Here is a 27,481-nt window from a genome sequence, read left to right on the forward strand (position 1 = left end):
AATATGTTCTGCCACTAGAGCCCTTTTCACTTATGAAGGTGGCTCAGGAGGTGCTGATTGTGGAAGTGTAGGTGAAGTTGGTGGCACCGGTAGTGGACTGGAGCTGCTGGTGCTGATGACTCTGGATACGGAGGTGGTGGAAATGGTGAAGATGGTAGCCATGCACCTTAAACTTGAGGATAGAGTTATACGATATATATCTTAAACCAATGTGTATATAACACTAAAAAATAAGGTTGAAATTTAAGCAAGAATAAGCTGCTATGCATGTGTGGTATATGATGCCATAAGTTTTATGATAATATATGATATTAATATTTGCATGAAATATTTTCATGTTCAAATCAAAGAAATTTATATGAACAAAATAAAAGACCAAATACACTCTATACTGAATTATATTACACTTCTTATAGATAGAATTATGCTTTAAACGAATCCAAAATTCATTGATAATAATAATAATAATAATAATATAAGAACTTTTCTCAATTTTATGGTATTATTAGTTCATATTTGATTTTATATCATTTGATATTATTATAACCAAGTTAATATATGGGATACTCGTTTCAGCAAGCATCTCCGCACAGTTTTAGTTAAACTCTGATCGACAAATTAGATTTGGTTAGATGTAAAGAGGTCAGATCTCATGAACAGATCCACTCACATAAAGACCCACTACAAGTTTAAATAAGGTCCAACTAACGTCAATGTTTGATCTCTGGAATTTTTTAACTAAAAAATTCCACTCACTTCCATTCCAGACAGAAATTTAGAGATGTCTGGATCCCACAAAAATATTAAACCAATCAAAGGGGGATTATATCCGGTCAATTAAAAGGCCGTTGAGAGAGGAGCAATTTTTTTTTTTTTTGTTTTCAGTGCCGGAGCATATTAATTAGTTAGGGTCTGTTGACCAAAGATCATGGTGCTAACTGCAAGTTCTCAAAATGTCAGGACCTGACGGAAGTTTCACCAGTGTGTGTAAAGTATATAAGCAGCCACAATGTACTGTAACTAGTTAATCAATCAAATACAAAAAATTATTCAGCTTAGAATCAAGTTTTATCTTTCTTTTCTTTCAATTTCACAAGGGTCTACTGGAGGGTTTTTTTTTCACTGGTTTTGGGAAGTTTTTAATTAGACTGATTTTGAGGTAGTCTAAAACCATTATTTACCAAATTTTTTATGCACTGGTTTTAACCGGCTCAAAAACCCTCCCAGAATCAGTATAGTGTATTTTTTAAGGGTTTATAAAATACCCAAAATCGAGGTGTTTTGATTGGTTTTAAAATTTTATTTCACAAATACCTTATCCACTACAAAACTATCTCAATTATATCAAAAAAAAAAAAAAATTAACCATATTATGTACGTTTCCAACCATATTAAATATAAAATAATTTTAAGTAATTATTAAAATCTCATTTCTAAATGCATTCTTGGAGAAGTAGAGCTATAATATTTCAATTATTCCAGATGCTACAAAGAATGGTGAAGAAGGATAAGGATATTTTATCACATTTGAAGTTATAAAATACTAATTAGTAGAAAACAAATAAATAACCCTTACCTTGTAATTGAAAAAACAAAACTTCCAAGTATTGGTTGAAGTTGAGGTATTTTTATGGGCATATCTATAAATTTATCATTTTAAAAAACTGTCAGAAAGGCTAGAAAATAAACTCTCAAGCATAGGTTAGGTGTTTTGAAAACCCTAATAAAAACCTCTTGAAACCGCAACGATGGTTTATCCCCATAACTGCTACCATAAAACTCCCAAACGAACGTTTAGTAAATTCAAAAACAACTTATGTATATGTAATATCTAACTAATCAATTAGAGATGTGCGGTTAATTGTATATATATAATATATCCCATCAATTAAAAAAATCAAATAAAAAATATATGTATAATGATCAATCAAAATGTGTCACGTCAATGTATGTACATATCTCATGATTAATTTGATGTAAATTTATTATAGCTATAACAAGTACTTTATATATACAAAAACTGGTTAATTGAATTATTGAAGATATAACTTTTCATTCCTTTTTTAAATTGTTATGAATTGTACAATGGTATGATATCAGTATCATAGGAAAAAAAAAACGAGAGAGAAACATATAATTAATCGTTATAGGTATAATTTTTTTTATTAGAAATACATTATTGGAGTATTGCACTGCCCGAAATCTATGTGACTCGGTAAAAGAGTCGTTGGTTCGGTTAGAAGTGGAGGAACGCAGAAGCACACTACTGAAGAGTGCAATGAGATGAGTACAGTGGTTATTTTGTGTGTGTACAATGGACCAACACTGTAAGTGGGGGCACCATTTTCCCTTTGGCATGTGCTCCACTACTGTCTATGCCATCAACACGCCTTTTGACCCATCCATGCATAAATTCATCATTCTCTCCGTTTCTAGCCAACACATCCCCATGGCTACACACAGAATTGTTACTTCTGTTTTGTTTATGTTATAGGCTTAGGAATATGGTCTGCCACTAGAGCCTCTTCATTATGAGAACCTATTCACCACATTCCTGCAGTTGGCTATGGCGAAGGCCATGGTGCTGGTGGAGGTGCTGGATATGGTGGTGGTGAGGTCGGTGGATATGGTGGTGGAGGTGGCTCAGGAGGTGGTGTGGTGCTGCGCATGCAGCTGTAGGGGGAGACTGGGGATATGGAAGTGGGTTGGGGTAGTGAGAAGGTGCGTGGCGGTGGTTATGGAGGTGCTGGGTGACATGGTGGCGGTAGCGGTGGTGGCAGTGGTGGTGAGCTGCTTATGGTGCTGGAGGTGAGCCATGGTGTGGGATATGAAGTGGTGGTGGTGAAGGAAGCGGTGCTGGCTATGGCGGAGTGGTTATGGAGGTTGCTGGTGGACATGGTGGTGGTGGTGGTGGTGGCAGCGGGGGAGGGTGGAGCTCTATGGGTCTGGTGGTGAACAGCTGCTGGATATGGAAGTGGTGGTGGGTGGGTGAGGTGCTGGTGGGTGCTGGCTATGGAGGGTGCTGTGGACATGGTGGGGCGGCGGCAGTGGAGGGGGAGCTGCCTACGGTTCCGGAGGTGAGCATGGTTCTGGATACGGAAGTGGAGGTGTGCAGGTGGTGGTGCTGGCTATGGTGGAAGGCGTGGTGGTGGAGCTGCTTATGGCGCTGGAGGTGAGCATGGTGCTGGGTATGGAAGTGGTGGTGGAGAAGGTGGGGGTGCGGGTGCTGGTGGAACGAAATATTGGTGGGGAGGTGGTGGTGGTCATGGGAGGCGGTGGAGGCGGATATGGAGCTGGGGGGAAGCATGGAGGTGGTTTAGGAGGAGGTGAAGGCGGTGGCTACGGTGGTGGTGCTGGTTCTGGCGGTGGAGGCGGTGGGGGAGTGGAGGTGGTGGTGGAGCAGGTTTATGGTGCAGGAGGAGCCGATGGAGGTGGATTGGGTGGGTGAGAGCTGGGAAGGTTATGGTGGAGGTAGGGGTGGTGGTGGCGGTGGTGGTAGGGTGGTGGAGGTGGTGGAGGCTATGCTCTGAAAAATCCAGACTACATGAAATATTGTACTCTAAATAATAATAATAAAATTAATTATAGACGAGGCTAAGAAGATGCTTTATATTTATAAGTAACACAGGAAGAGATGGATATTGTAGGTTGTATCAATCATTTAATAATATATTCTTCTATTAAAATAAATTCAAAGCTCAATTGGCTCTCTTAAGCTTTAATCCCATGTTTACATGCATGACAATGCTGAGTGTTAATTAGTAGACTAAACAAATCATGTAATTATTACGTACAACAACAGGATTAAATTTATTATAGAAAATATAAGAGGAAAAAACATGAACTTTGGAAGCGAATTAAAATAATATCAATTCCCTTGAGCTTTTTTACTTCATCTTCATCGCAATCTTCGAGTATACCTTCAATCGTTGAGAAAGATTCAGTTGGGGAGTTGGCACTAAAGAGGTGGCGATTCTCCAGGAGTTCTATTATCATTCAAGGAAATCCTCTAATCATATCACTCTCCTCCTTCATTCATCATCACCATGTTACATGGAATTTTTCCGCATTGAATTCTCTATTCTTTTTGTGATACTGTCACTGCAACATCGCAATAATTCCAAGTTTCCATTAATTTATTATATATAACCTTCTTCAACAAAAAATTCTCAAACAATGTTAAAATCAGTTAATCCTGTCAAAAACAACCCATGTAGCATGAAGGCTGACGATTCTCTCAACAACCAGTAGTCGTGGAGGATAGCCATTAACTACTTCTTTTTGCGGCAGAACCCCATATTTTTGCAGAGGTCGATCACAGCTTGAAGCTTCAAATATTTTGCATCGCTTTTCCATTCACTTTTATCTTTTGCATACTAGGTCTTCCACTTCCAGCATCCAAACATCCCCCATGTTTTTGAAGACACTAGATTATATAATTAGTTAGTTAATATATTTTAATTTATATTGGAAATAATATATATATATATATATATATATATATATATATATATATATATATATATATAATTATATATATATATAAATTGAAGACTTACGGGGAATGTAAGCCATGGCATGAGACCAAGAAGAGGGGACAGTAGAACGGTAGGCATAATATTGTGGAGTGCCCATTCAAGAGGTTCCATGGTGAAATCTTTAAGCCCATCCATTACAATCACCACTGTTTACCGATGTTGTAGGCTGAGCCAGCAGGTGAATCACCACCGATACATCATCTCCTGCTGATGATCTCTCGCTCCATCAAAAGGCCTTGCCTTTGTGAGGAAAGGTTACAAACCATTTTCCAGCTAGCTGATTCTAATTATTTTGCCAATACAAAAATTTTCAGTTTCATGTAAGAAGAAATTGTTATGAGAGGTAAGGGAAGGCAATTTGTGTAGATGGATTTAGCTCAAATAATGGGAGTCCGGATTTGTCTTTTGGGAAAAAGAAAAATTAAGGTCTGGCAAAACAAAGTATGAGCATATTGTTTTTGAAATAAACTAAGCTTTTTTTTTTTTTTTTTCTGGAGGATTAATACAAGATGTGATTTGACATATATCTATAACCAATGCAAGTGCAGAGTGTAATGTACAACGAAGCCAAGTTCTGAGTCAATTACTATGCCAAGTTGTCTGTAAGATTATGCTCAGCTTTAAATTTTATAGTGAATATGACTATCAAAGGAATTGTCTCATTACTGTAAAATGTATCAGAAGTATCGTAGCAGGATAGATTGTCTAGAACACTAACACAATAGTGACAAACTTCCATGCGATTCATTTCATTTTTGATAATAGACATGAAATCTGTTTGGATTATAAGTTGTATTCTATAGGGAGAACGACATTTTCCCACCTAAGGTTTGGCAAAAAAGTAATGCTATATTTACACTATCCATTACACCATAATGTGGCATATCCTATATCTACACAAATTTTTAATTATTTTGAATTTTTAATATTATAATAAAATAATTATTAGTAAAATAGTGATGGTGTAATGAAAATGATGTAATGCATGATGTAAATGTAGCATTACTCTTGGCAAAATGATACTTTCCCACTTTTCAAGTTTCAAAATTCGGTTAATATTTTATTGAAAACAACCTTACATATTTTACTTTATAATTTTTTTATTATTTTTCAATTAACCAAAAAGTTAAAAAAGAAAAAATAATTAATCCCATCTAAATAGTAAGAATAATACTATAAAATTATTTAAAGTTAAATGATCTTAATATTTATTTATTTATAATATCACCAACATCCTATCATTGTTATTCAATAATCTATTAAATTTATAATAATTTTCATAATATAATATTTTCTATTTTTACTAATTAACGTAAAAAATCAATATTTCTAATTAATTAAATAAATAAAAAAATATTTTTACATTTAACTTAATAAATAATCAAATAAAAACTTTAATTTAACTAAATTTTAATTTATAATGAACTATTTTTAAGATATTTTCATCTCTCTAATCAAATATTAACAAAAAAAAAAAAAAAAAAACACTAAAAGACTTGACAAAAAATGTATAAGTGTCATTTTAAAATTTAACTAAAAAAAAAACACTTTTGGTTTGACAAAAAAGTGTTGTTTTGTCAAACCAAGTGGGAAAATGTCGTTCTCCCTATTCTCCATTATTCGTTAGCTCAACTTCACATGGAGATAATAGGATAGTAACTAAAAGAAAAAGCTTTTATCCTACTTTGAAAATATCATAGCAAAATTACTACTCACACTAAAACTGAACTTTACATTTTCCAGTAGATACAAGATCAATGTAATATTCAGTATAATATTAGGAACCTTAATGTTAACATCTAATATTTCTAAGCAAAATCTATTAACTGTTCAGCATCATATTGCCACACGACGCATGACCGAGCTATGGCTGTGTTTGCGGCGAGCACTACGTGGACTGGACCTTTTACATGGAGATGATTTAACTCTTCTTTTCTTGTTCGTAGAACCATCATTTACTGCAGCCATAAGTTTCAAACACCTTGAACCAGTCATATTCCTCTTAAGGCAGCGTATAGCTTCCTGTCTCTCAAAAGCCTTATCATCCTTTTCCAATTGTCTTTTACCATTTAGCTGACTCTCCAATTTCAGATGATACAGTTTTAGATGCTCGCGAGGGACAGAGTAAGTTTCTAACAAATTCAAAACACGCCAAGTTAAATCAAATTAACAATGTCATGGGAAAACATTCATACAAATAAAAAGAACTGACAATAATGCATTTCTTTACCTGAAGGTTTGCTAGGATAATTATCTGGACTAGGAGACCGGGATGGTGTCAAAGGACGGAAACCATCGTTGCTTTTAACTTTGTCAACACCCTGGGAGCTCTTACTTGCCTCAAGAGAAGGCAAATTATCTACTTTCTCATTGGAAAACACTCCATGACCATCACTCGTCCTAAGGGGCTTTGAAGCATCGATAGTGGAAGAATCATCTCTAGTCTCAATTTTGGACACATTCTGCCGTGTTCCTGAGGTAAAAGATGCAGAAATTCCCTCCATAGCATCCCTAGTTCCATTGACCTTAACAGCTTCCACTCTTGTTTCACATGAGAAATGGCTTGAACTCTCTCCAGAAGTGTCTCTGGATTCATTGATTTCAGCATTTGTTACCCGGCAATAGTGAGTAAAACCACCATCCATATTATCTAGAACTGACTTGGGTGATGAATTGGAAGCGGTATCCAAGCACTTCTCAGCTTCTAACAAACTGGAACACCAGGGAGTGCCCTGCTTGGCATAGAACAGAATATAGGCATCCTGGGAGAGAACAACATCCTCATTGACCCTAGTGACCTACAAAAGATCAAACAAGAAAATACATGAAGTTGCATGGATGAAAGAGAAAATTCATGAAAAATGATCCGGTATTGAGCATCTTGATTCCCATTTAAACAGAGGAAGAACCAAAGCAAAAAAAAATTCCACTCCCATAGATCTCAAATAACAAGGCCTCCATCCAGACCTGGATTTCATTGCATCATAAAATCCCAAGTTCTGAAAAAATCTAAGCACAAATCCAGATCCTTTTTCATATGCCTCAAAAACAACCTAAACCTAATCAAGAGCAAGAATATTACACTCAAAGACTAACTAAGAATAATTTATAAAATAATTACCCTTGAATCATTTAGCTTGTGCCATGTGTCTGGAGAGGATCGAATGTAAGAAAAGTAATGCCCATAAGTTGGTAAACATCCAGTGTGCTCCACAATTGCATATAGATGATACTTTAACTCCACCTATAGAAATTGAACAGCACAAGAAAATTCGTTAACTTGTATCTTTCTATAGAGAGAAGAAATATGACGTGAATTCAATGCACACTAAATCAATGTTAAGGAACTGCAAAAATTTACATAGTGATCTAATCATCCAATCATATCCTCCTAGGTCCTTTTGTTCTTATCTCTCAACAGTTAGTCAAAAGTAGCAATAAAATAATGCTTTCCAGCAGTGCAGAATAAACAGCAAAGAACTCCAATCTAGAAAATGAAAATTTTAACAAATCTAACAATAATCTACTACTACTATTCTAATTAGCAACAAATAGATAATCTTTGACTCACATCACCATTTTGACCACCATTGGTGTAGGGCTGCAAGTCAAGCTCCAACGGGAATTCAACATGCTTATCAATCTTCACAACATAGGTTCCGTCCGTCTTGAATCTTTTCAAATGAAATGCAGCAACCAAAGGAGCCTGGTCCAGCATAAGCTGCTTTTCCACTGACACTTCTTCCTTACAGTTCTCACAAGTAAACTTTGTCTCTGTATCTTCAATCTTTTCCAGCTTAGTGAAAGATTCCAGTGCAGCTTCAAGAGAGCCAACCTCTTCAATCTCCAAACTCAGGTCAATTAGTGGTTCATATGTGTCAGAACAATGACCACAATTGCAGCATTGCAACTGAAATGCAAATGCTAGCAATTAGAAAATACAATAAAAGAATCTATAATCCAAACATTGAGCAAAGTAGCATTTATGTTCAGAAAAGTCATTTCATACTTTGCTAATGAGGCGGCCACCAAAAATCTGCTCCACTATGTTGTTATCTTTGCGAGGCAAACTCTCATCTATTTTCTTAGAGTCCAAACAGCATCTTTCAAGTCTATCTAACAAACACTGCAGGAACTCATGGGCATCTTCTTGCTGGTATCTTTCAAAGGAAGATGAAATGTCTAATTATTATAAATTAAGAATAACAATCAATGACAAGAACTCATTGAAAAAACTCCCATCCAAACATCAATATATCTTGCAAAATAGGTGAACAGATGTAGCATTCTAAGCGTTAGATGCATCAAAAGTATCATAAACTTAACTGCTGCAACAAAACTAATTTAAGCCATATTAGATATAATGTGCAAAAATCCAATAACTATGATTAAAAGCTCCTGTATTATAGTGACAAATCACCCAAAAAAAAAAACCAAACAACAAGAGGAAATATTTGCATGATCATAAACAAACACGAAAAAAATTGCATGATTATAAATAAACGGAAAAAAAAAATTGTATGATTATAAATAAATGCGAAAAAGGATACTGTGCAAATTCTCAACAAGCTTTGAAGGAGAGACAACTTTTCCTGAAGAAGTTAATGAAAGGTCAATCTGTTGACAAAGAGCACAAATAACACAGAATCCTTCACTAGCACCTGTAAAAATTGCAATCCAGATACAATTAAATTCCAATTTTCAGAAGTAAGAAACAAATACTAGCAAAAATCAATATATTTGAGTCAGTCTTCAGCTACAATAACGGCATATTCTAATACCAAAAGTAAGCCTTGAAATACAAGACTGAAAAGTTAAAACTATATCATTACGAGTCTTACATTCAATCTTACAATTTAAAAGTTCCCCTTTAAAATTTGGTAATGCATCTTTTCTACCACTATCACGTTCTTCGACATCCTAACATTTCCAAATGTTGTGGCCATTCATATAAACTTGCTACTTATTCAGAATATAAAAACCCCAAAAAGAGTAATTGACCTTACCATCACATGGCTTTACATGATTGCAAGAACGAAGACGCTGAACAAAGGGCACCGTATGAGTGAAGCATTGCAGAATTGCATTGATGAAGCATGTGTTCCCCAGATTTTCAAGCCCTGCAGCCTGCAAAATCATAAACAAAAACACATAAATTTAACCAACTTATCAAGATTCCTTTACAATTACTAAAAATTCAAATAAATTTTGATAACTAACCACTCCAGTAGGCCTGATTTGTACAAATTCTCTGCGAGACGGCCACGGGATGTTGCTACTAGGCCACAGCTTCTCTGACCGTGAGTTCGAGTACGGCCGGAAAGAATCACTGTAATTTTCTTCATCATTATCTTCTTCTTCAACATCACAGTCTACTAGATTTTCTTGGGGACCCATTGCTTCTGAAGACCCATCGATACTCAAAGGCTGAGGCCCAAAATGAGCCAACGATTGATAACTATCATGATTATCATCTAGGGTTTCAGTATCTTCCATTAATGAAGAAGACCGATCAACGGTTTTTGAAGTAGAAGGGACTATACCCGAAATTGGTGAAGTCCCATCTCGATTTGAAGATAAAGAAACCAAAGATTGGTCATTTAGGGTTTCTTTATGCGGCGACTGATGAAGATTCTGAGAAGGACCAGAGTCAGGTTCTAGGATTTCGGTCATAAGGGTATTCATTGAGTAGGCGAAAATTGATATAGAGAATGGATTCAAAGAGAACGATAAGAAAGAATCAGAAATTTCATTTCGGGCTTGTATTTACTGAAGTTTGGAATAGAATGCGAGGGATTTAAAATTTGGAAGGAGCTTTTTAGGGTTTGTGAAGAAGCGGGAAGTATTTAGATAGGTTTTGAAAAGAGAGGGAAAAACTCAGCCGCCATTTGTTTGGCTTTTCTTGCTTAGCCAAAATCAAATTTTGGTTGAAAACTCAAAGTGAATTGAATATGAAAGAGATGCAAATTGCGAGCGAGCTCACTCCTTTACTGTTGCTTTTTCACTTAAAAACATAACTAATTTACTTTTGATTAAGGGGTAATTTTGGTAATCTGCTTTTAGCTTTGGTGAAATATTTAACACACCCCTGCGGTTCAGAAAATAGATTAATTACCCCCCGCGGTTAATTGCAAAATTGTTATAGATCCCTCAAGAGATCCTCGAATTTCATAACTCGCCCAAACTCTTTAAAACCCCTAAAATTTAGTTTAAAAACACATGAGAATACTAATTGTTACAAGAGTAATGCAATAGTTATCGACGAGTGTGCACCGAATGACGTGGCTAAATCCTGACCGTTTATTTATTATCAGTTAATATTAATCAACGGTCAGGATTTTGTCACGTCATTCGGTGTAAACTTTTCGGTAACCGTATCATTTTCGTTGTTACAAACCCACTAGATAGAACTCACCTTAAAAACGGGATTATAAGGGGGGCGAGCAAAGGGCTTAATAAACCACCTACTAATCCCTATTCCTAGTGGATGTGGGATTTTTACAGCCAAAAAAAAGGGGAAAAAAAAAACCATTTAACAAGATAAACATATTTACATGGTAAAAATACATAGAATATATAAATTATATTTAAATATTTATTATATGTGTTGATACAAAAAATACAGTAACTAGAGTAATCCGATTGACCTTGACGGAATCAGAATCGATGTGAGCGTGATTATGGATAATCAACAATGTTATTAATGTAAAATCAATAATGTAAAGAATAAGGAAGATTTTTAAAGTAGTTTGGCAAGTTTGAATCTTGAGCCTACATCTATTGTTTTTCTTGTTTGCTTATAGAGCTTACAAGAAATCAATATAGTGCCTAGAATAATTTGCTAACCCCTTTCTCATCATTGAATGGGGTTTATATACAAGTTTTTTATAAAGGAAATAGCAAAATTAAAGGAATAAAAATCAAGATTACAATGCAACTCCGATATTCTCGCGTTTGAGCGATAAGATCGCGCTATCATATTTGTTGATCTAATCACTTTTGAGATATCTGGGATCTGAGTTTATCTATGACTTGCTCGAACAACTATCAAGATTGGTCGTGACTAGCTTATGCTAGGTCAAATTATATTTCGATGAACTTATGCTAGGTCTGACAAGTCTTGAGCCAAACTGATTTTGGGTCAAACTACAACTTCGTGGAATTCTTACTTCTCCAACCTTAGTGAAAAAATCACAGACAACAAGATGGATCGTTGATTGATTTAATTTTTGGTGGTAATATAGACGGTTAACACATTTTGATTGCTAAAATGAGCAAATTATCTCTTGAAAATTAGTAAAATTTCTTATTTCTAGTTTTCTTTTAAATTTTTATGAATTTCAGGTTTTTGTTTTAATTATTTTGAATATTTTTTCACTCTATTAGGATTTAGGGTGAACAGAAAATAATAATAATACACTAAAATACAAGGCAATCATGAGCTTTTTGGTTTGCGTTTTCACGCCTGAGGCTACACAAACCCATCCCAAATTCCATCCATTATCATCTATTATCTCACATTTATCCAATACATAACTCGTATGATCTTTAGGGTGTGTTTAATTCAGAGAATATTATATTAATGAAAAAATTAGATTATCTTGAAGATTATTGGGAATGTTTAGGGAAATGTGTTTTAGTTGGTTGAAATAAATTGGTAGGTATATTATATTAATATGGCTGTGCCACAAATCTGGCCGTGAAACAACGGCCATTTCATGGCCAAAGACCTAGAAGTTTCACGACCATATTTGTGGTTGTTTTACGGTAATATCTTTGGCCGTGAAATAGCCAGATCTGGCAGTGTGATCCATAAGGATGTATACGAGCCGAGCCGAGCCGAGTATCTTGGTACTCGAGCTCGATCGTGATGAACAGTAGCGAGCTCGAGCTCAATCGAGCTTTAATATTCCTGTTGAGCTCGAGCTCGCAAGTCTGAAGTGGTACTCGAGCTCGAGCTCGCTCAAACGACCTCAAACGAGCTCGAGCCTAACCGAGCTCAATAATTTATTGTATTTTCTCTTTCTTCCCATATTTTCTCTTTCTTCTTTTCACCTATCAATATCATCTTTTGTTTTTTTTTTCTCATTCTCCCCTTATTTTCTCTTTCTTCTTTTCACCTATCACCTCAACTTTTTTTTTTCTCTCTTTCTCCCTGTCTTCTCTTCTCTTTTCTTACTTCTTCAGATCTTTTCCTTCATCTATATTTTTTTTTTTTTCTTTCTCCCCATTCTCTTATCTTTCTTCTTTACTTCTTCCATATTCTCTTCTCTATTCTCACCTCCTCTTCTCTTTCTTCTTCTACTCCTTCAGATTTTCTCCTTCATTAATTTTCTTTCACATTCTAAGCTCGAATGGAACCGAGGATTAATGAAGGTGAAAGAGATGAGTTTTTGTTTGAGCTTTGAAATGGGTTTTGAGTTTTTGTCTGTGAATGGGTCATGGGTGTTGTTTGTAATTTTGACAACTTAAAAATAAAACTTTTAAAATCTTGCAAATTGCCCCCTAAGCTCGTTTAAGCTTGTGAGCCTGACAAGCGGAGCTCGACCCGGATCGAACTCGGCTTGTCACTGTTCACGAGCTGCTCGAGCTCGAGCTCAACTTGACTGATTTCGAGTTGAGCTCGAGCTTGGGACGAGCCGAGCTCGAGTAGCTCGCGAGCTACCCGGCTTGTGGCTCATCCCTAGTGATCCATGGCCGAAAAAGGTCCTACCGGCATATGGCCAGCCAAATCTGACCAGTCGTGTGCCATTCCGTCAACGCCAGCAGTGATGGCCAAATCCAGCCATCATCTTTGGGTTATTTTTTTAAATTACAGGGTTATTTATGTCCTAAAACCTTTGTATATAAGGATAAAATAGTTCATTAATATTTTTATAAATTGTCTTTAAAACAAGGGCATTATTGTCCTAAAATTTTATTAATAAGGGGTAAAATTGTAACAAAAATACGATTACCAAGTAATCTTAAAATACCTAAGAAAATAGAGGTAATTAGACTATCTCCTATATTACTGGTAGTAACTACTATTGGTTTTGGAAGATTACTGAAATTTTATGTTACTTGACAATCAAACGTGGTAATCAAATAATATAAGATGACATTACCTTAGTAATCTTCTATTAACCCTAAACAAACACACTATTAATGAAATTTAATGGTATAATATAGTGTTTTAAAACCCGACCCGGCAGGTGAAACCAGTTTAACTGTGACTCGGGACCTTCATCGGGCTAGGTTAACAATTTTCCTATTCCCCCAAAACCCTAGAATTTGGGATGATGATCGACGAACAATTAAAGGTTGGGATGTTGGGGCTTTTGAAGAGGAAGTGCTAGTGAGTGCAACGGTCGTAACCAAATTGGTTTCCAAGGAATTAGTCGACCAAAATTCGAAAAAAACCAATGGTGGCAATAGCCAGCTTTTGCCGGCGATTGGCGAGATGAACGAGGGTAGGGTGAGATAGGTTTTGGTTAGGAGGTTGAGGGGAGTATTTTCGTGGTGATGGGAGGGTCACGTTGACGATAGTGAGATTTGGCCGAAATTGGTTAACGTTGGCGTTGGTTAGAAGTGGCCGAAATCGATCGATTTTGGCCAAATCTTGGGTAGATCTTCTAAGGTATGGGCTCAAGGACCAATTGTGATTGCATTTGCTGTGTCACCGTCGCAAATTAGTCAATGGCTGATTTGTATTCAGGGTGTGTTTGCTAAATTTCAAACTTGTAGGGACTTACATGTAATTTTTAGGAGTGCATTTGCCGAATTTTAAAATTTTTGACACCCGGTTTTACCGGCTAGTCAAATCAGTTAGAATGGTCACCTAAGACCCGACAACTTCGCCGAGTTTCTTCCCAGGTTGGTTATTAAAACATTGGTATAATATAACGTTGAAAAACCTCAATATGTAAGCATATTGAGAAGAATAATTAACGTTCCCACCCAAGGTTTAGTAAAATCTTAGGTTGGTACCCCTGGTTTCATAAATTCCAAATTCCCACCCTTATATGGATGTCGTTAGTGATATTTTAATAGTTGAGGGCTAAAATGGTCTTTTTCTCTTTTCCCTTCCCATTTCTTCTACATCTTCGCCTCTTCTTCCTATCTTCTTCTTTTTCCTCCACATCTCAAAACGGTTTTTGTTTCAAGCCCCCTTGCTTGATTCCGATAGCGTCTTGACCCCCCGCCACCACCGTTTGATCCTCCAACCCAACCACAGCAAACCCCCTTCTATCCCCTACCCCGCAGATCCAGCAAATCATCCCCTGGCTGTATTTTGAAATCAGTCCAGCCACCGACCTTTTCGCCACTTTTCCAATTCTATTTCACCCAAAACCACCGCCATTTGCCTGAACCTCCCACACCAAAACCCCAACATTTCCTTAGTTGAAACAAGTTTTTTTTGTACATGCTGTGCAACTATCCCCAACCGAATTCCCATTGATTCTGACGGCCTCAACCCCAAACGACACCACCCCCGCACTCACAAACATCTCCCCTTCAAAACCCCCAACCTTCCCAACCACGATTGCCCGCCGTCCACCGCCGCCAATCAGCTTTGGGTTTTGCAAAATCAATTGAAATTGAAGTTTGATTGAGTTGTGGAATTTATTTTTGATTTTTTATTTAGCTTTTTGCTTTTGCATTTTGTCTCTATTTTTGTATTTTGTTTGATTATTTATTTTGATTGTTGTGTTGCGGGGAAAGAAGAAGGGTCACTTGTGGTGGTGATTTGGCCAACTGCTGGTTGGAAAGAAGAAGGGTCGACTGTGGTGGTGGTTTGGGATGGGATAGTTTGGCTAGCTGTGGTGGTGGTTTGAGATGGGATTGCTTGGAATAAGCTGTGAAGAAGAGGAGGGGAGACAAGGAAGAAGAAGGTCCAAGCATTTGGTAAAAGAACCCTTTGCCCCTATGTCATAACCCCACAACCCACTCGTCACTAACGATGTCTATTTAAGAGTGGGAACAGGCTCGACTTAACCCCTAGGCAGGTGAGGCCCTTGCCTAGGGCCCCCAAAAAAGGGGGTAAAAAAGGAGGCCTAAAATTATTTCTTAAAATATTTTTAATTCTCATCAATCCCACCATGTACTCGCGTATGCCTATCTCTATCCAAAATTATTTTTTTAAGAGTTTTTTAATATATTTATAATTTATCAATTCCCATCAATCCCACCCTATGTCCAATCAGCCATGCCTATCTCTAAACTTAAAACATAATTGGCGGCTCATTTTTTCCGTTGAAAATTGAAACACCTTCACGCAACTCTCCAACTCTCAAATGTCAAATCACATCTCCTCTCTCCCCCAAATCTCTTATATAAACCTTATTTCACATAAAGTTTTCTCATCTTTTACTCTCATTATTCTTAACTTAGTTTACTCTCTTGTCTCTCCTTTCTCATCTCTTATCTCTCATTTCTCGTCTTTATTATGTAAATTTATCAAGTGAATATGATTTATATTATTATTATTTTTATGCAAGGTAATATTAAGAGCTTTAAATCATTTTACTCTTAGCATTCTCAACTGATTTTACTTTATATTTGATCAAGTGAATAACTGATTTGCATTATTATTTTTATGCAGGGTAATAGTATAAGATTTTTGAGTATCAGTACAGCAAAAAGCAAAATCAGGAGCATAAATCAGGTGCTAAAGTTCCTTCTTAATTTTTATAATTATTTTTATTTTAACCAAATAATATTAAGAGCTCTAAATTATTTATTCTTTGAATATAGATGTTTACTAGGAAGTGTGAATCTGGATTTGAAAAACGTAAGAAAAAAAAAAGAATAGAAGAACTAATTCAATCCCAAAAAGATGCACTTGATAAATTTGTTATTAATATAAAACACCAAATGCTAGAAAAACCAAATGAAAATTTAAATGAAAAATCAATTGCAAATTGTGAAGAAATTTTTAAAGATAACAATTCAAATTCATCAAATACTAGTGAAGAGTCATGAAAATTTAGAAGAAGAAATTCCATTCGACAAAAATGAAAATATTAATGATAAAGATGAAACAACTATTAAAAATATTTATGACCCGGTACACTGGAATAATTTAGACACAAACTTATGTGATTTATTATTTGAGAAAGGTCCAATTAGACAACTTTAATTTTCCAAGAGATGAAAATTCTAGACGCTTTTCTACGATTCATTATATTCGAAAATTACCAAATGGAGAAAAACATGATAGAAAATGGCTAATATATTCAAAAGAATTAAATAAAGTATTTTGTTTTTGTTGTAAATTATTTAGTTTAAAATCAAATACAATTCAATTAGCAAATGAAGGGTGTGAAGATTGGAAAAATCTTAGTGCCAAGCTTAAGAGTCACGAAACAAGCAATGAACATGCTATAAATATGAACATTTGGGTTGATGTTGAGATGAGATTGCTTAAAAACAAAACAATTGATAAATATTTATAAGAGAAAATAAATAAAGAGAAAGAGCATTGGAAGAATGTACTATTAAGAATTATAGCGGTTGTAAAAAATCTTTCAAAAAATAATTTGGCATTTCGTGGTACAAATGAGAAGATTTATCAAGAAAATAATGGAAATTTTTTGAGTTTAATTGAAATGATTGCTGAGTTTGATCCAATAATGCAAGAACACCTTAAACATATTCAAAATGGAGAAATTCATACTCATTATCTTGGTCATAATATACAAAATGAGTTGATAAATATTTTAGCATTAGAAATAAGAAATACCATTATTAAAAAAATCAAAGAATCAAAATATTTTTCAGTTATACTTGATTGTACCCCAAATACAAGTCATCAAGAACAAATGTCACTTATATTAAGATGTGTAAATATTTCAATAAGTCCAATAAAAATAGAATTGGATGATACTTCTGGTCAAAGCCTTTTTAATGTTCTCACAAGTATATTAAAAAATCTTGAATTTGATGTAAATAAACAAAGATATGATAATGGGTTTAATATGAAAGGTAAACATCAAGGTGAACAAAAAAGATTATTAGATATAAATTATAGAGCATTTTATACACCATGTGGTTGTCACAGTCTTAATTTAGTTCTTTGTGATATGACTAATTCGTGTGCTAATGCTATTACATTTTTTGGAGTGACACAATGTATATACTCATTATTTTCTTCTTCTACAAAACGATGGAAAATTTTGCAAGATCATGTTTCTAATTTGACACTTAAGCCATTATCACAAACACGTTGAGAAAGTCGTGTTGAAAGTGTTAAAGCAATAAAATTTCAAGCTCCACAAATAAGAGATGTTTTATATCAATTAGCAGAAACTAGTGAAGATCCTAAAACAAAAAGTGCAGCTATTTCTTTAGTAACATATGAGATTGAAAATTTTGAATTTCTATTAGGCATGAATATTTGGTATGAAATGTTATTTGCTGTTAATACAGTTAGTAAATATTTATAATCTAAAAATATGAACATTGTTGTTGCAAGTTGCAACAGATCAGTTGAAAGGTCTTGTTTCATTTTTTAAAAAATATAGAGAAAATGGGTTTACATCTTCTATGATTTCTACTAAAGAGATTGCAGAGCAAATGAATATAGAACCAAAATTTCATGAAAATCTTATAATAAAGAGAAAAAAACAATTTGATGAGTTTGAAAACGAAGAGATGAAATTGTTTTCTTAAGAATCTTTTAGAATAAATTATTTCACATATTTAGTTTATCATGCAATTTCCTCACTTCAAAGTAGGTTTGAACAATTTGAAATATGTAGTAATAATTTTGGTTTCATTTATAATATAGAAAAGTTAAAATTGTTTGATGATGATAGTTTGCAAAAACATTGTTTAAATCTTGAAAACTTTTTAAAACATAACATGCTCTCTGATATTGATGTTTTAGATTTATATTCAGAATTAAAAGTTTAAAAAAAAATTATAAACGTGGAAATTAAAACATCACTTGAGATACTAGATTTTATAAAAAAGGTGAATTCTTTTCCAAATACATGGGTAGCTTATAGAATACTATTAACTATTCATGTTACTGTAGCTTCAGCAGAAAGAAATTTTTCAAAATTAAAATTAATAAAATCTTATTTTCGTTCAACTATGTCACAAGAAAGATTAGATAATTTGACTATATTATCAGTTGAAAAAGATTTGGTTTCTAAACTTAAATATAAAAATTCAATTAGTGATTTTACATCTCAAAAGACAAAAAAAATAATTTTGAAATAATTTTTTAATATATGCTTATATTCTTAAAAGGTCACTAAAGTAATTCTTGCTTAGGGTTACAAATATTGTTGAGACGGCCCTAAGCGGGAATCTGGAATTTGTGAAATCAAGGGTACCAGCATTAGATTTCACTAAACCTTGGGTGGGAGTAATGTCGTTTACTCTGTTGAGAATACAGAATCACCATCTGAAAAATTTTATGAGAACAAAACAAACGATTTTAGATACAGCTTAAGTTGCTTTGTAAAGATTTGTTTCCACCCAGAATACTAGAAGACAACATTGTATTAAACTCGCAATTCCTGAAACATCTTAATACACAGCAGGAAATTTGGATTTGGTTTTACAAAGGGGGCATAAAATTTACCATGCGAAACCGAAAAGGCACATATAATTTGTCTCAAAACAAACCCTGTGCTAAAACATAATAAAAGCCCAGGCTGAGATAGGCCTGGAAAGAGTTCTAAAAATTTATTTGTCTTCAAAAAAAATTGTATGATCGACTCATTTTACATTCCCTACATAAGAAGTTGGCTGGTACTGTAACAAACTGCAGATATATTTGAGAAAGGACAATATCTATTACATAATTAGAGGATTCTGTCCTGAAGATCTGTCATTAAACTGGATGCCAAGGAGCTTAGCTTCTTCCCAGTCTCTCCGGCAATGTTCTTAAGGGAGGAGATGTCTTGTTGTGCCTGGAAAGAAACTAAGATGATCAAAATAAAAATAAAAATAAAAAAGAGAATAAAGCCTAATCTCTCATGGATCTTCATACTCGATAAATTTAATTAGATCAGTTTGCCGGTATCTTAATATTTCATGGTTGTACCTGGAATGAGGTAGGTTGATGGGTCACTAGCAGCAAGGTCAATAGAGGAATTATCAGCATCGTGACCAAAAAGACAGCACTAGAGATTGCCGATGAACTCTGGGGAATAAAATACTTCATTAATGAAATTGAAAACACAAGTGAATACGTACATTCCACCTCACTGGACCCCGGAGCAATTTCTATTTGAATTTATGAACAAAAGTAATTTCAATAGCACATCAACACTAAATTAGCATTCAAGTTTCATGGATGAATACACTAAACAAAAGCTAGCAACAAAAAGACAGTTTAGAATTTCCATAAGTTAGATGTTTCAGAAGTCAGGTTGAGAAAATTATGCAGGTTGAAGGTGTTTAAAACTGTTAATTTATCATTTAATAAGCCATGCTAGACCATTGATTGACGATTGTCATTATCAACCCATAGACACTTCTAAGTTAAACTCTCACCTCTCTCACAAACCCAGCCACCAACCCTGAAAAAAAAAGGTCATTTGTGACACCACAAAGAGTTCATATTTAAAGTCATCTTACGAAACTCTTCTGATATTTTAACATTTGTTAGCTAAAACAACTACAGCATAATATATGGAATGATAGCATCTGCATCAAGAAAAAATGTAACTTGAAACAAAATTATGAATAAAATTTTTCAAACAAGTTAAGAGTAAGAGCACGTACAGAGAAATTCTGCAAAGTAACTTGAGAACAAGGTCCATAGCTTTGCTTTGATCCCCAAAAAATTGGGCTGATGATATAGCTTTTGCATTTGAGAACTTCTTCCTTGCTTCATCAGTTTCTTGAATCTGATAATCAGTAATATAAGGATGAAGTAAGATAATACAGTAGAATCACATGCATCATTCAAGCAAAGTCATAACAACAGGGGGAACCAAACCAAATAAATATTGTGACAGAAAATGAAAGACTACTTTTTGTGGCAGCCCAGCACAACCAATGTTGAAAAAGAAAGGACCGAAAACAACAAGCATCATTCTATATCAAAAGAAATCCATATTGACTTTGCACTAAATTCATATACAAAGTCATAAAACAAATGTTAGAAAAACACAATCCAGAGCAGGGGGGGATTTACAGAGGGATACAAGACATCAGTAGTTTTGGGTTTCAGTTTGAGAAGTTACAATTAACTTTCGTTTTGCATGCACATATGTACAATTACCATATTCAAGTGTTTATGTCCAGTTAATTCGACTTTTCATTGATATATTTGTGAAGTCAAGTCTCTGCCCTAGCCTTAATCTGAGGAAGACAGCCAAGAAGCTACCTGCACTTTTGAGGAACTAGCTTTCTTTTGAAAACCATGTCCATTCCATAATCTGCAAGAAGCTTGTTGACTTGGTGGGAGCTACATGGCTAAGCACTTGAGGGCCACCAGACTCAACTCAGCAGATGGACATTTTCCACATACTCGAAGCGAGATGCACAAGACGAACCAGCAGGCGGAGTGTTGCTAGTTGATGTGGCAACGGGACAGTTGGTTCTTCAGGTTTCTGGTCATAGAGACTTTCACTTGTCTGCATTACATAAGAATGTTTTACTAAGACAAGAATTGAATCAAACATGAAAACACAAAATAATAGCAAATGCAGTTGTCCTCTATGTTACATTCTCTTGCAGCTAAAATAATTGTATAGAGAGGAAACCACTAATATCTCACTTTGTAGTAAGCTTTCGTGCACCAAGGCCACTAGTCTTCCCTGTTCTCTTCGCACCAAGAGGCTTTTTGACAGTACTGGCAACAAATGTATGAGAACTTTTGGGTGAAAAAGGGACCATGAATTTCTTGTTCCCACATGACTTTCTTGCCTTCCTATACAACTTTCTTTGGATCTTCCAGGATTAACATCTGAAAGTCCATTAGCCGCTTGTGCCAACTGAGAAGCAACAGGTGATGATGGTAAACCCACCTCTTCTGCCATACTTTTAGCAACTTCTTTCGCAAGTATCTGTGTACATCTCAGCAGCTCTTGAAGTATACTTGGCCTCAATTTTGCCCCCACCACTCATCCATGCTGCTTAAAAAAAGCTGTGCACGGTTGTACCTCCAAACATCATCGTTTTCAACTGCTCAGTACTCATGAGTCTAAATTTGTCGACCTATTGAATAGACAAAATATAATAATTTAAGGAAGAGAAAAGAAAAAAGAAAGAAAAGTCACCAATATATTTATTTCATAATAGGCGTGTTAATAACACATAATTATATGGAGTCGTACTTGATCAGTTAATAGCTAGGGGCTATGGGAAAGACATCCCTTTGAAAAAAAAGACACAATCTTCTTAGCCGAAATGAGGACTCCATCCTTCTGCTTTCTTCATAAATGCATAGATAACATCATGCTGCATCGCTATAGTTACCCAGGAAATCGATGATAACTCAACTAGATAGGATTACAAACAGAAGCAAATACGGTGGCTGATCAGCATCAACCAATTAAGCATTTTCTTCATACAAATAAAAAATAAAAAGCTAATTTTCAACAAAACACAGAATCAAATTGAAATGAAAACAATCAAGGGACTAAAGCAAAGAGAATGTGGTGTAGAAAAAATTAACAAATGATTCAAACGATGTCATATTTAAGGAGCTTAAGTAATGTTGCAAGAATTGTCTTTCTTTCAGTAAAATCTAAGAGATAGAATTTTTTGTCAATTAAACTTAATAGATCCTAAGAATATTTAATGCAGTAATTACTATCAAACATACTTCCAAACTATAAACCATAGCCAGTCACACATATAAACATACCCCACTCCTTAGTAAGAGCCTCTGAAGACATTTAGATTTTCAAAGTAGTAATTAAATATATACCAGTTCAACAAGATTTCAAACTTTACCCTTTCACAAAAACTAAATTCATAGAAGAAATTTCAACAATGGAAAGAGGTATGATTTGGCACTAATCTTTCAACCTTAACATGGAGAATCATTTAGGGATATAAAGAAGGGAGTGAAGCCAATCATATAACATGCATTTAAACTATTAAGTTGAGAAGGATTTAAAATGAAAAACAAAAAGACAAAGGGCAGCCTTCCAAAGTTTGTTGATATGAAATTATACACCAACACTCATCTCAATTGACAATTATTAAACACCAACACAAACCATAAATTAGACAAAACGCCAAATACCGTCATAAATCAATAATGATGATAGATCACAATTATCAGTCAGATCTAAACAACACAAAACAATTTCAAGGCATCACAAGCATAAACTCTGCCCCAGCAAATGTTAAACGAGCCCTAAACTGCAACTTCTAACCAAAAATTTTCTTATATCATCAAGCTATCGTTGCTTGAAAGACACATGTTCATGATTAAGAGAGATCATATAGAAACGATCAAAGAAGTTCAAAATATCAGAAGAGCTAAAAATTGGAAAGAGTAGACACAATTAAACAAAAATTAGATTTGGCAGAAGCAATGTGCAACTGAAGCAGTTTCCCCAAATCCCAAAGCCTAAATAGATCACATAACCCTGAACTCAAAAAACCATCCATTTTAACGCAATAATCAAAATACAATAGCAATTACAATTTAAAAGCAACAACGTCGTGATCCAACCAACAAAAATAGCGATCGCTACAACATAATTTTGACGTACGTAGTCGAATTCGTCTACAAACATATAAATATAATGCAGAAAATTTTATACATTAAAATAATAAAGAATTACAATAAGGTTTGCTACATAGAAAAAAAATAGAGATCGGAATAATAACAGCTATATTACCTAACGAAGTGATGGTACACCGAGACTCCGATGAACAGCGGAGCAATCGATGCATAGAAAGATCCCGTACGTTACCGACGCCAGGTAGGGTTCTTCGCTTGCAATCAAAACACATCTACAACAAAAACAATTTAAAAATAAATAAATTAAAACAGCCAAAATTTTGAAGATCCAATGGAAATTTCACAGATCTGAATCAGCCAGAGATAAAAAAAAAGACTCACCTTGTTATCGGATTTCGCTTTGAGTTTTCTGAAAACGGTGTTCTTGTCCATGGATTATGCGACCATGAGAAGAAGATGATCAAATTGATAAAATAAATAGAGAGGGTGAAAAGGAAAGTATATTTGCTGGTTCAAATAGGAGATTTGAAGAGGTGCGATGAAACACCTCCCAGCTAAATAAGTGAAACCGCAAACGCTAAATGCTATTTGTGTTTTTAAATTAAATTGGGAGATTCAATTTTATTTATTATTATTAGGTGTATAGTTGTAAATAACAAAAATGTCCTTACAGGTTTAACAAGAGTTGTATGGTGGTTTGTCGTTATTGCTTTATAGCAAAGGAGAATGACGTAAATAGCCTTTTGCTGTTTGGTATACTGATTACTGGATCATTCTTATGGAAAAAAAAAATGCTTAATTTCTCTAAATATTTATTGATTAAAATTAATTAATTTGATTACGAATTAAAGTTAATTACATAGAATCCAGCATGTTCTGGGAACTGAATTAGAGGTATGCTATGGAGGGCAGGTGGCTTATGGCTGTTGAAAGAGATGTTAAAAACCTAACCAACATAATTTGAAAATTACGCCAACCCTTAATCTTATACATAGTGGATGTGGGATCTTGACACATTAGCAAATAAATCAAAAATATATATATATATTTTCTTAAAGGGGGGCATGTCTTGCTGTGATTGGAAAAGATTGCCGATGAACTCTGAGGATAAAAAAAACTTTATTAATAAAATTGAAAACACAAGTGAATCCGTACATTCCACCTCAGAGGACCCTTCACAGCAGTTTCTATTTGAATTTATGAACAAAAGTAATTTATAATAGCACAAAGACATGAATTAGCATTCAAGTTTCATGGATGAATATATACACTAAACAAAATGCCAGCAACAAAAAGACAGGTTTAGTAGGTTAGATGTTTCCAGAAGTCAGGTTGAGAAAATTATGCAGGTTAAAGGTGTTTTAAACCAATACACAAACTTTAAACTCTCCACCATTCTCACAAACCCAGCCCACCCAACCCTGGAAAAAAAAAAAAGGTCATTTGTGACACCACAAAGAGTTCATATTTAAAGTCATCTTACAAGACTCTTCTGATATTTTAACATTTGTTAGCTAAAACAACTACAGCATAATATATGGAATTATAGCATCTGCATCAAGACTGAAAAACTGTGACTTGAAACAAAATTATGAATAAAAAAATTTCAAACAGGTTAGAGTAAGAGCACATACAGAGAACTTCTGCTAAGAAACTTGAGAATCAATGTCCGTAGCTTTGCTCTGAACCCCAAAAAGCACATGCATCATTCAAGCAAAGCCATAGCTAACAGGGGTGAACCAAACCAAATGACATAATATTTGTGACAGAAAATGAAAAGATTACTTTTTGTGGCAGCCCCAACACACCCAAATGTTGAAAATGAAAGGACCAGAAAACAACAAGTTTTATCATTCTATATCAAAAGAAATCCATATTGACTTTGCACTGAATGTTATAAAAACACAACTCAGAGCAAGGGGGGAATTTATAGAGGGATATCAGAAATCAGTAGTTTTTGGGTTTCATGTTTGAGAAGTTACAAATTAACTTTCGTTTTGCACGCACAAATGTACATATCACCATATTCCTCAAGTGTTTATGTCCAGTTAATTTGACTTTTCATTGATATATTTGTGCATGTCAAGTCTTTTGCCCTTGCCTTAACCTGAGGAAGACAGCCAAGAAGCTTACCTGTACTTTTGAGGAACTAGCTTTCTTTTGAAAGCCATTGTCCATTCCATAATCTGCAAAGAAGCTTGTTGACTTTGGTGGAGCTACATAACTAAGCACTTGAGGGCCACCAGAACTCAATTCAGCAGATTGGACATTTTCCACATACTCAAAGCGAGATGCAAAAGACGAACCAGCAGGTGGAGTGTTGCTAGTTGATGTGGGAACTGGGACAGTTAGTTCTTCAGGTTTCTGGTCATAGACACTTTCACTTGTCTGCATTACATAAAAATGTTTTACTAAGACAAGATTTGAATCAAACATGAAAACACAAAATAAATAGCAAATGCAGTTGTCCTCTATGTTAGATACTCCTGCAGCTAAGATAATTGTATCGAGAGGAAACCACCAATAAGCTTTGTAATAAGCTTTCGTGCACCAAGGCCACCAGTCTGCCCTGTTCTCTTCGCACCAAGAGGCTTTTTGACAGTACTGGTAACAACTGTACGAGAAACTTTTGGTGAAACAGGGACATCATGAGTTTCTTGCCTTTCTATACGACTTTCTTTCGGATCTTCCAGGATCTTAACATCCAAAAGTCCATTAGCTTCTTGTGCCGACTGAGAAGCAACAGGTGATGATGGTAAACCCACCTCTTCTTCCATACTAAGGTTCTTCGCATTGCAATCAAAACACACCTTGTTACCGGATTTCGCTTTGAGTTTTCTGAAAACGGTGTTCTTGTCCATGGGATTATCGGAGGCCATAAGAAGAAGACGATCAAATTGAATAAAATTAAAATTAAAATAGAGAGGGTGGAAAAGGAAAGTTGATTTGCTGGTTCAAATAGGCGATTCTGAAGAGATGCGATGAAACACCTCCTCAGCTAAATAAGAGAAACCGCAAACGATGACTGCAAGGTGAATTTAGTCATGCCCAAAATCATATTCTGAAGAAGTGCGATGAAACACCTCCTTAGCTACTTGGTTCAGTTGAGAATGGAGTCGCCATAAGCTGTCTGATCAGGTACGTGACCCAGTATAAACAAATTGGCCCATTTGAGATATTTGGACTTTTCCCTGGACTCTTTGTAAGCCCCGAAATCAATTTTAAAAAAAAAAACCACCGTAAATTGACCCAGATAAAACTTCAAGGGGGAATCGATGATTGCATCTTGAATGACTTTGATAATCAACTAATTCATGATGATTAAACTTAAATTTATCTTCTGAATGGGATGATTTTGAATTGGGTCTCATTAGCCCAATGAGAATCTTATTGGGTTGGGCTGGAATTCCGATTTATCAGCAGTAATTGACAATTGCATAATTTATAATAAATAATTATTTAAAAAAAGAGTTTTAATTTATAAATTATAATATTCAACATTATTTTTATCTTACAAAATATTAGGCGAAGGTATTCAAACATCCTTATCTTATGCCCAAAAGTCTACAAAGGCAGGTATTATTAAATAGTATTCGTTGTAGTTATCATTGAAGTTACATGGATTATATCGGATGCGTCCCTTCATATGTATTTTGGGCTTTCATCTATCCCGTTGGCCCAAAATCTAAAGACCCGAAAAACGTGGGGTGAGGAAGGGTGGCCTCTTTAAAGTTTATTAAATCATAATTCATTTGAAAATTAGAGGATTTGTTCAAAAATGACGCATGATTCCTCGTGCACAACGTGCAGAAGAACTAATGGAGAGCACTTGCCATTGAATTAAATAATGATGGGACCCCATTCCCAATAAAAGTTTTCAAATCTAAAATGATTTCATATTTTTTGAGATTTTACCTGTCATAAAAAAATAAGTTAAATAAATAAACTCTCATATTATGTTTTAGAGTAATGTTAGTCTTACTCTCCCTCCTTACTCATTTTTCTTACTCACTCATGTGATAGGTGGGTGTAAGAAGAGAGAGAATAAAGTAAGAAGGGAGATTAACATGAGTAAGTAAGAGAGGAGTAAAGCATTATTCTATGTTTTATGACCAAATAGTTTTTTTTTTTTTTTAATTTATAACAATACTAATAAAATGATGCATGTGATCATTAATTTTGCGAAAGAACATGCAAACCCACTTCCTTTCATCTTCTGTTTCTATATGACAGTTCACAAACTCAAAGTTAGGATTCAGGAATATATGTAAACTAGGTGAAAGTCTGACGCATTACA

General features: G+C 34.7%; 1 protein-coding gene and 1 pseudogene across 1 annotated transcript; both read right to left on the reverse strand.

The window, feature by feature from the left end:
- Positions 1 to 6,122: 6,122 nt before the first annotated feature.
- LOC116131850 (ubiquitin carboxyl-terminal hydrolase 20-like) lies at positions 6,123 to 10,486 on the reverse strand. Its single transcript, XM_031417516.1, has 8 exons — positions 9,759 to 10,486; positions 9,545 to 9,665; positions 9,089 to 9,199; positions 8,548 to 8,720; positions 8,110 to 8,448; positions 7,660 to 7,782; positions 6,769 to 7,336; positions 6,123 to 6,670 (listed from the first exon to the last, which is right to left on the reverse strand). The coding sequence occupies exons 1-8, from the start codon at positions 10,221 to 10,223 to the stop codon at positions 6,375 to 6,377; spliced, it is 2,196 nt and encodes a 731-aa protein (XP_031273376.1). The 5' UTR covers positions 10,224 to 10,486; the 3' UTR covers positions 6,123 to 6,374.
- An 8,547-nt stretch (positions 10,487 to 19,033) lies between these two features.
- On the reverse strand, positions 19,034 to 26,238 carry LOC116131853 (annotated as a pseudogene).
- Between the last annotated feature and the right edge of the window lie 1,243 nt (positions 26,239 to 27,481).

Source organism: Pistacia vera, unplaced genomic scaffold (assembly GCF_008641045.1).
Source record: "Pistacia vera cultivar Batoury unplaced genomic scaffold, PisVer_v2 Contig245, whole genome shotgun sequence".
In the NCBI taxonomy this organism is placed as follows: domain Eukaryota; kingdom Viridiplantae; phylum Streptophyta; class Magnoliopsida; order Sapindales; family Anacardiaceae; genus Pistacia; species Pistacia vera.

Bases quoted from the DNA above. Each gene is read 5' to 3' on its own strand.
- LOC116131850 (XM_031417516.1), bottom strand. From the start codon at position 10,223: ATGAATACCCTTATGACCGAAATCCTAGAACCTGACTCTGGTCCTTCT. The intron at 7,337-7,659 runs GTAATTATTTTA...GATCTTTTGTAG, and splicing joins ACAAGCTAAATGATTCAAGG to GTCACTAGGGTCAATGAGGA. The intron at 6,671-6,768 runs GTAAAGAAATGC...TGAATTTGTTAG, and splicing joins TTATCCTAGCAAACCTTCAG to AAACTTACTCTGTCCCTCGC.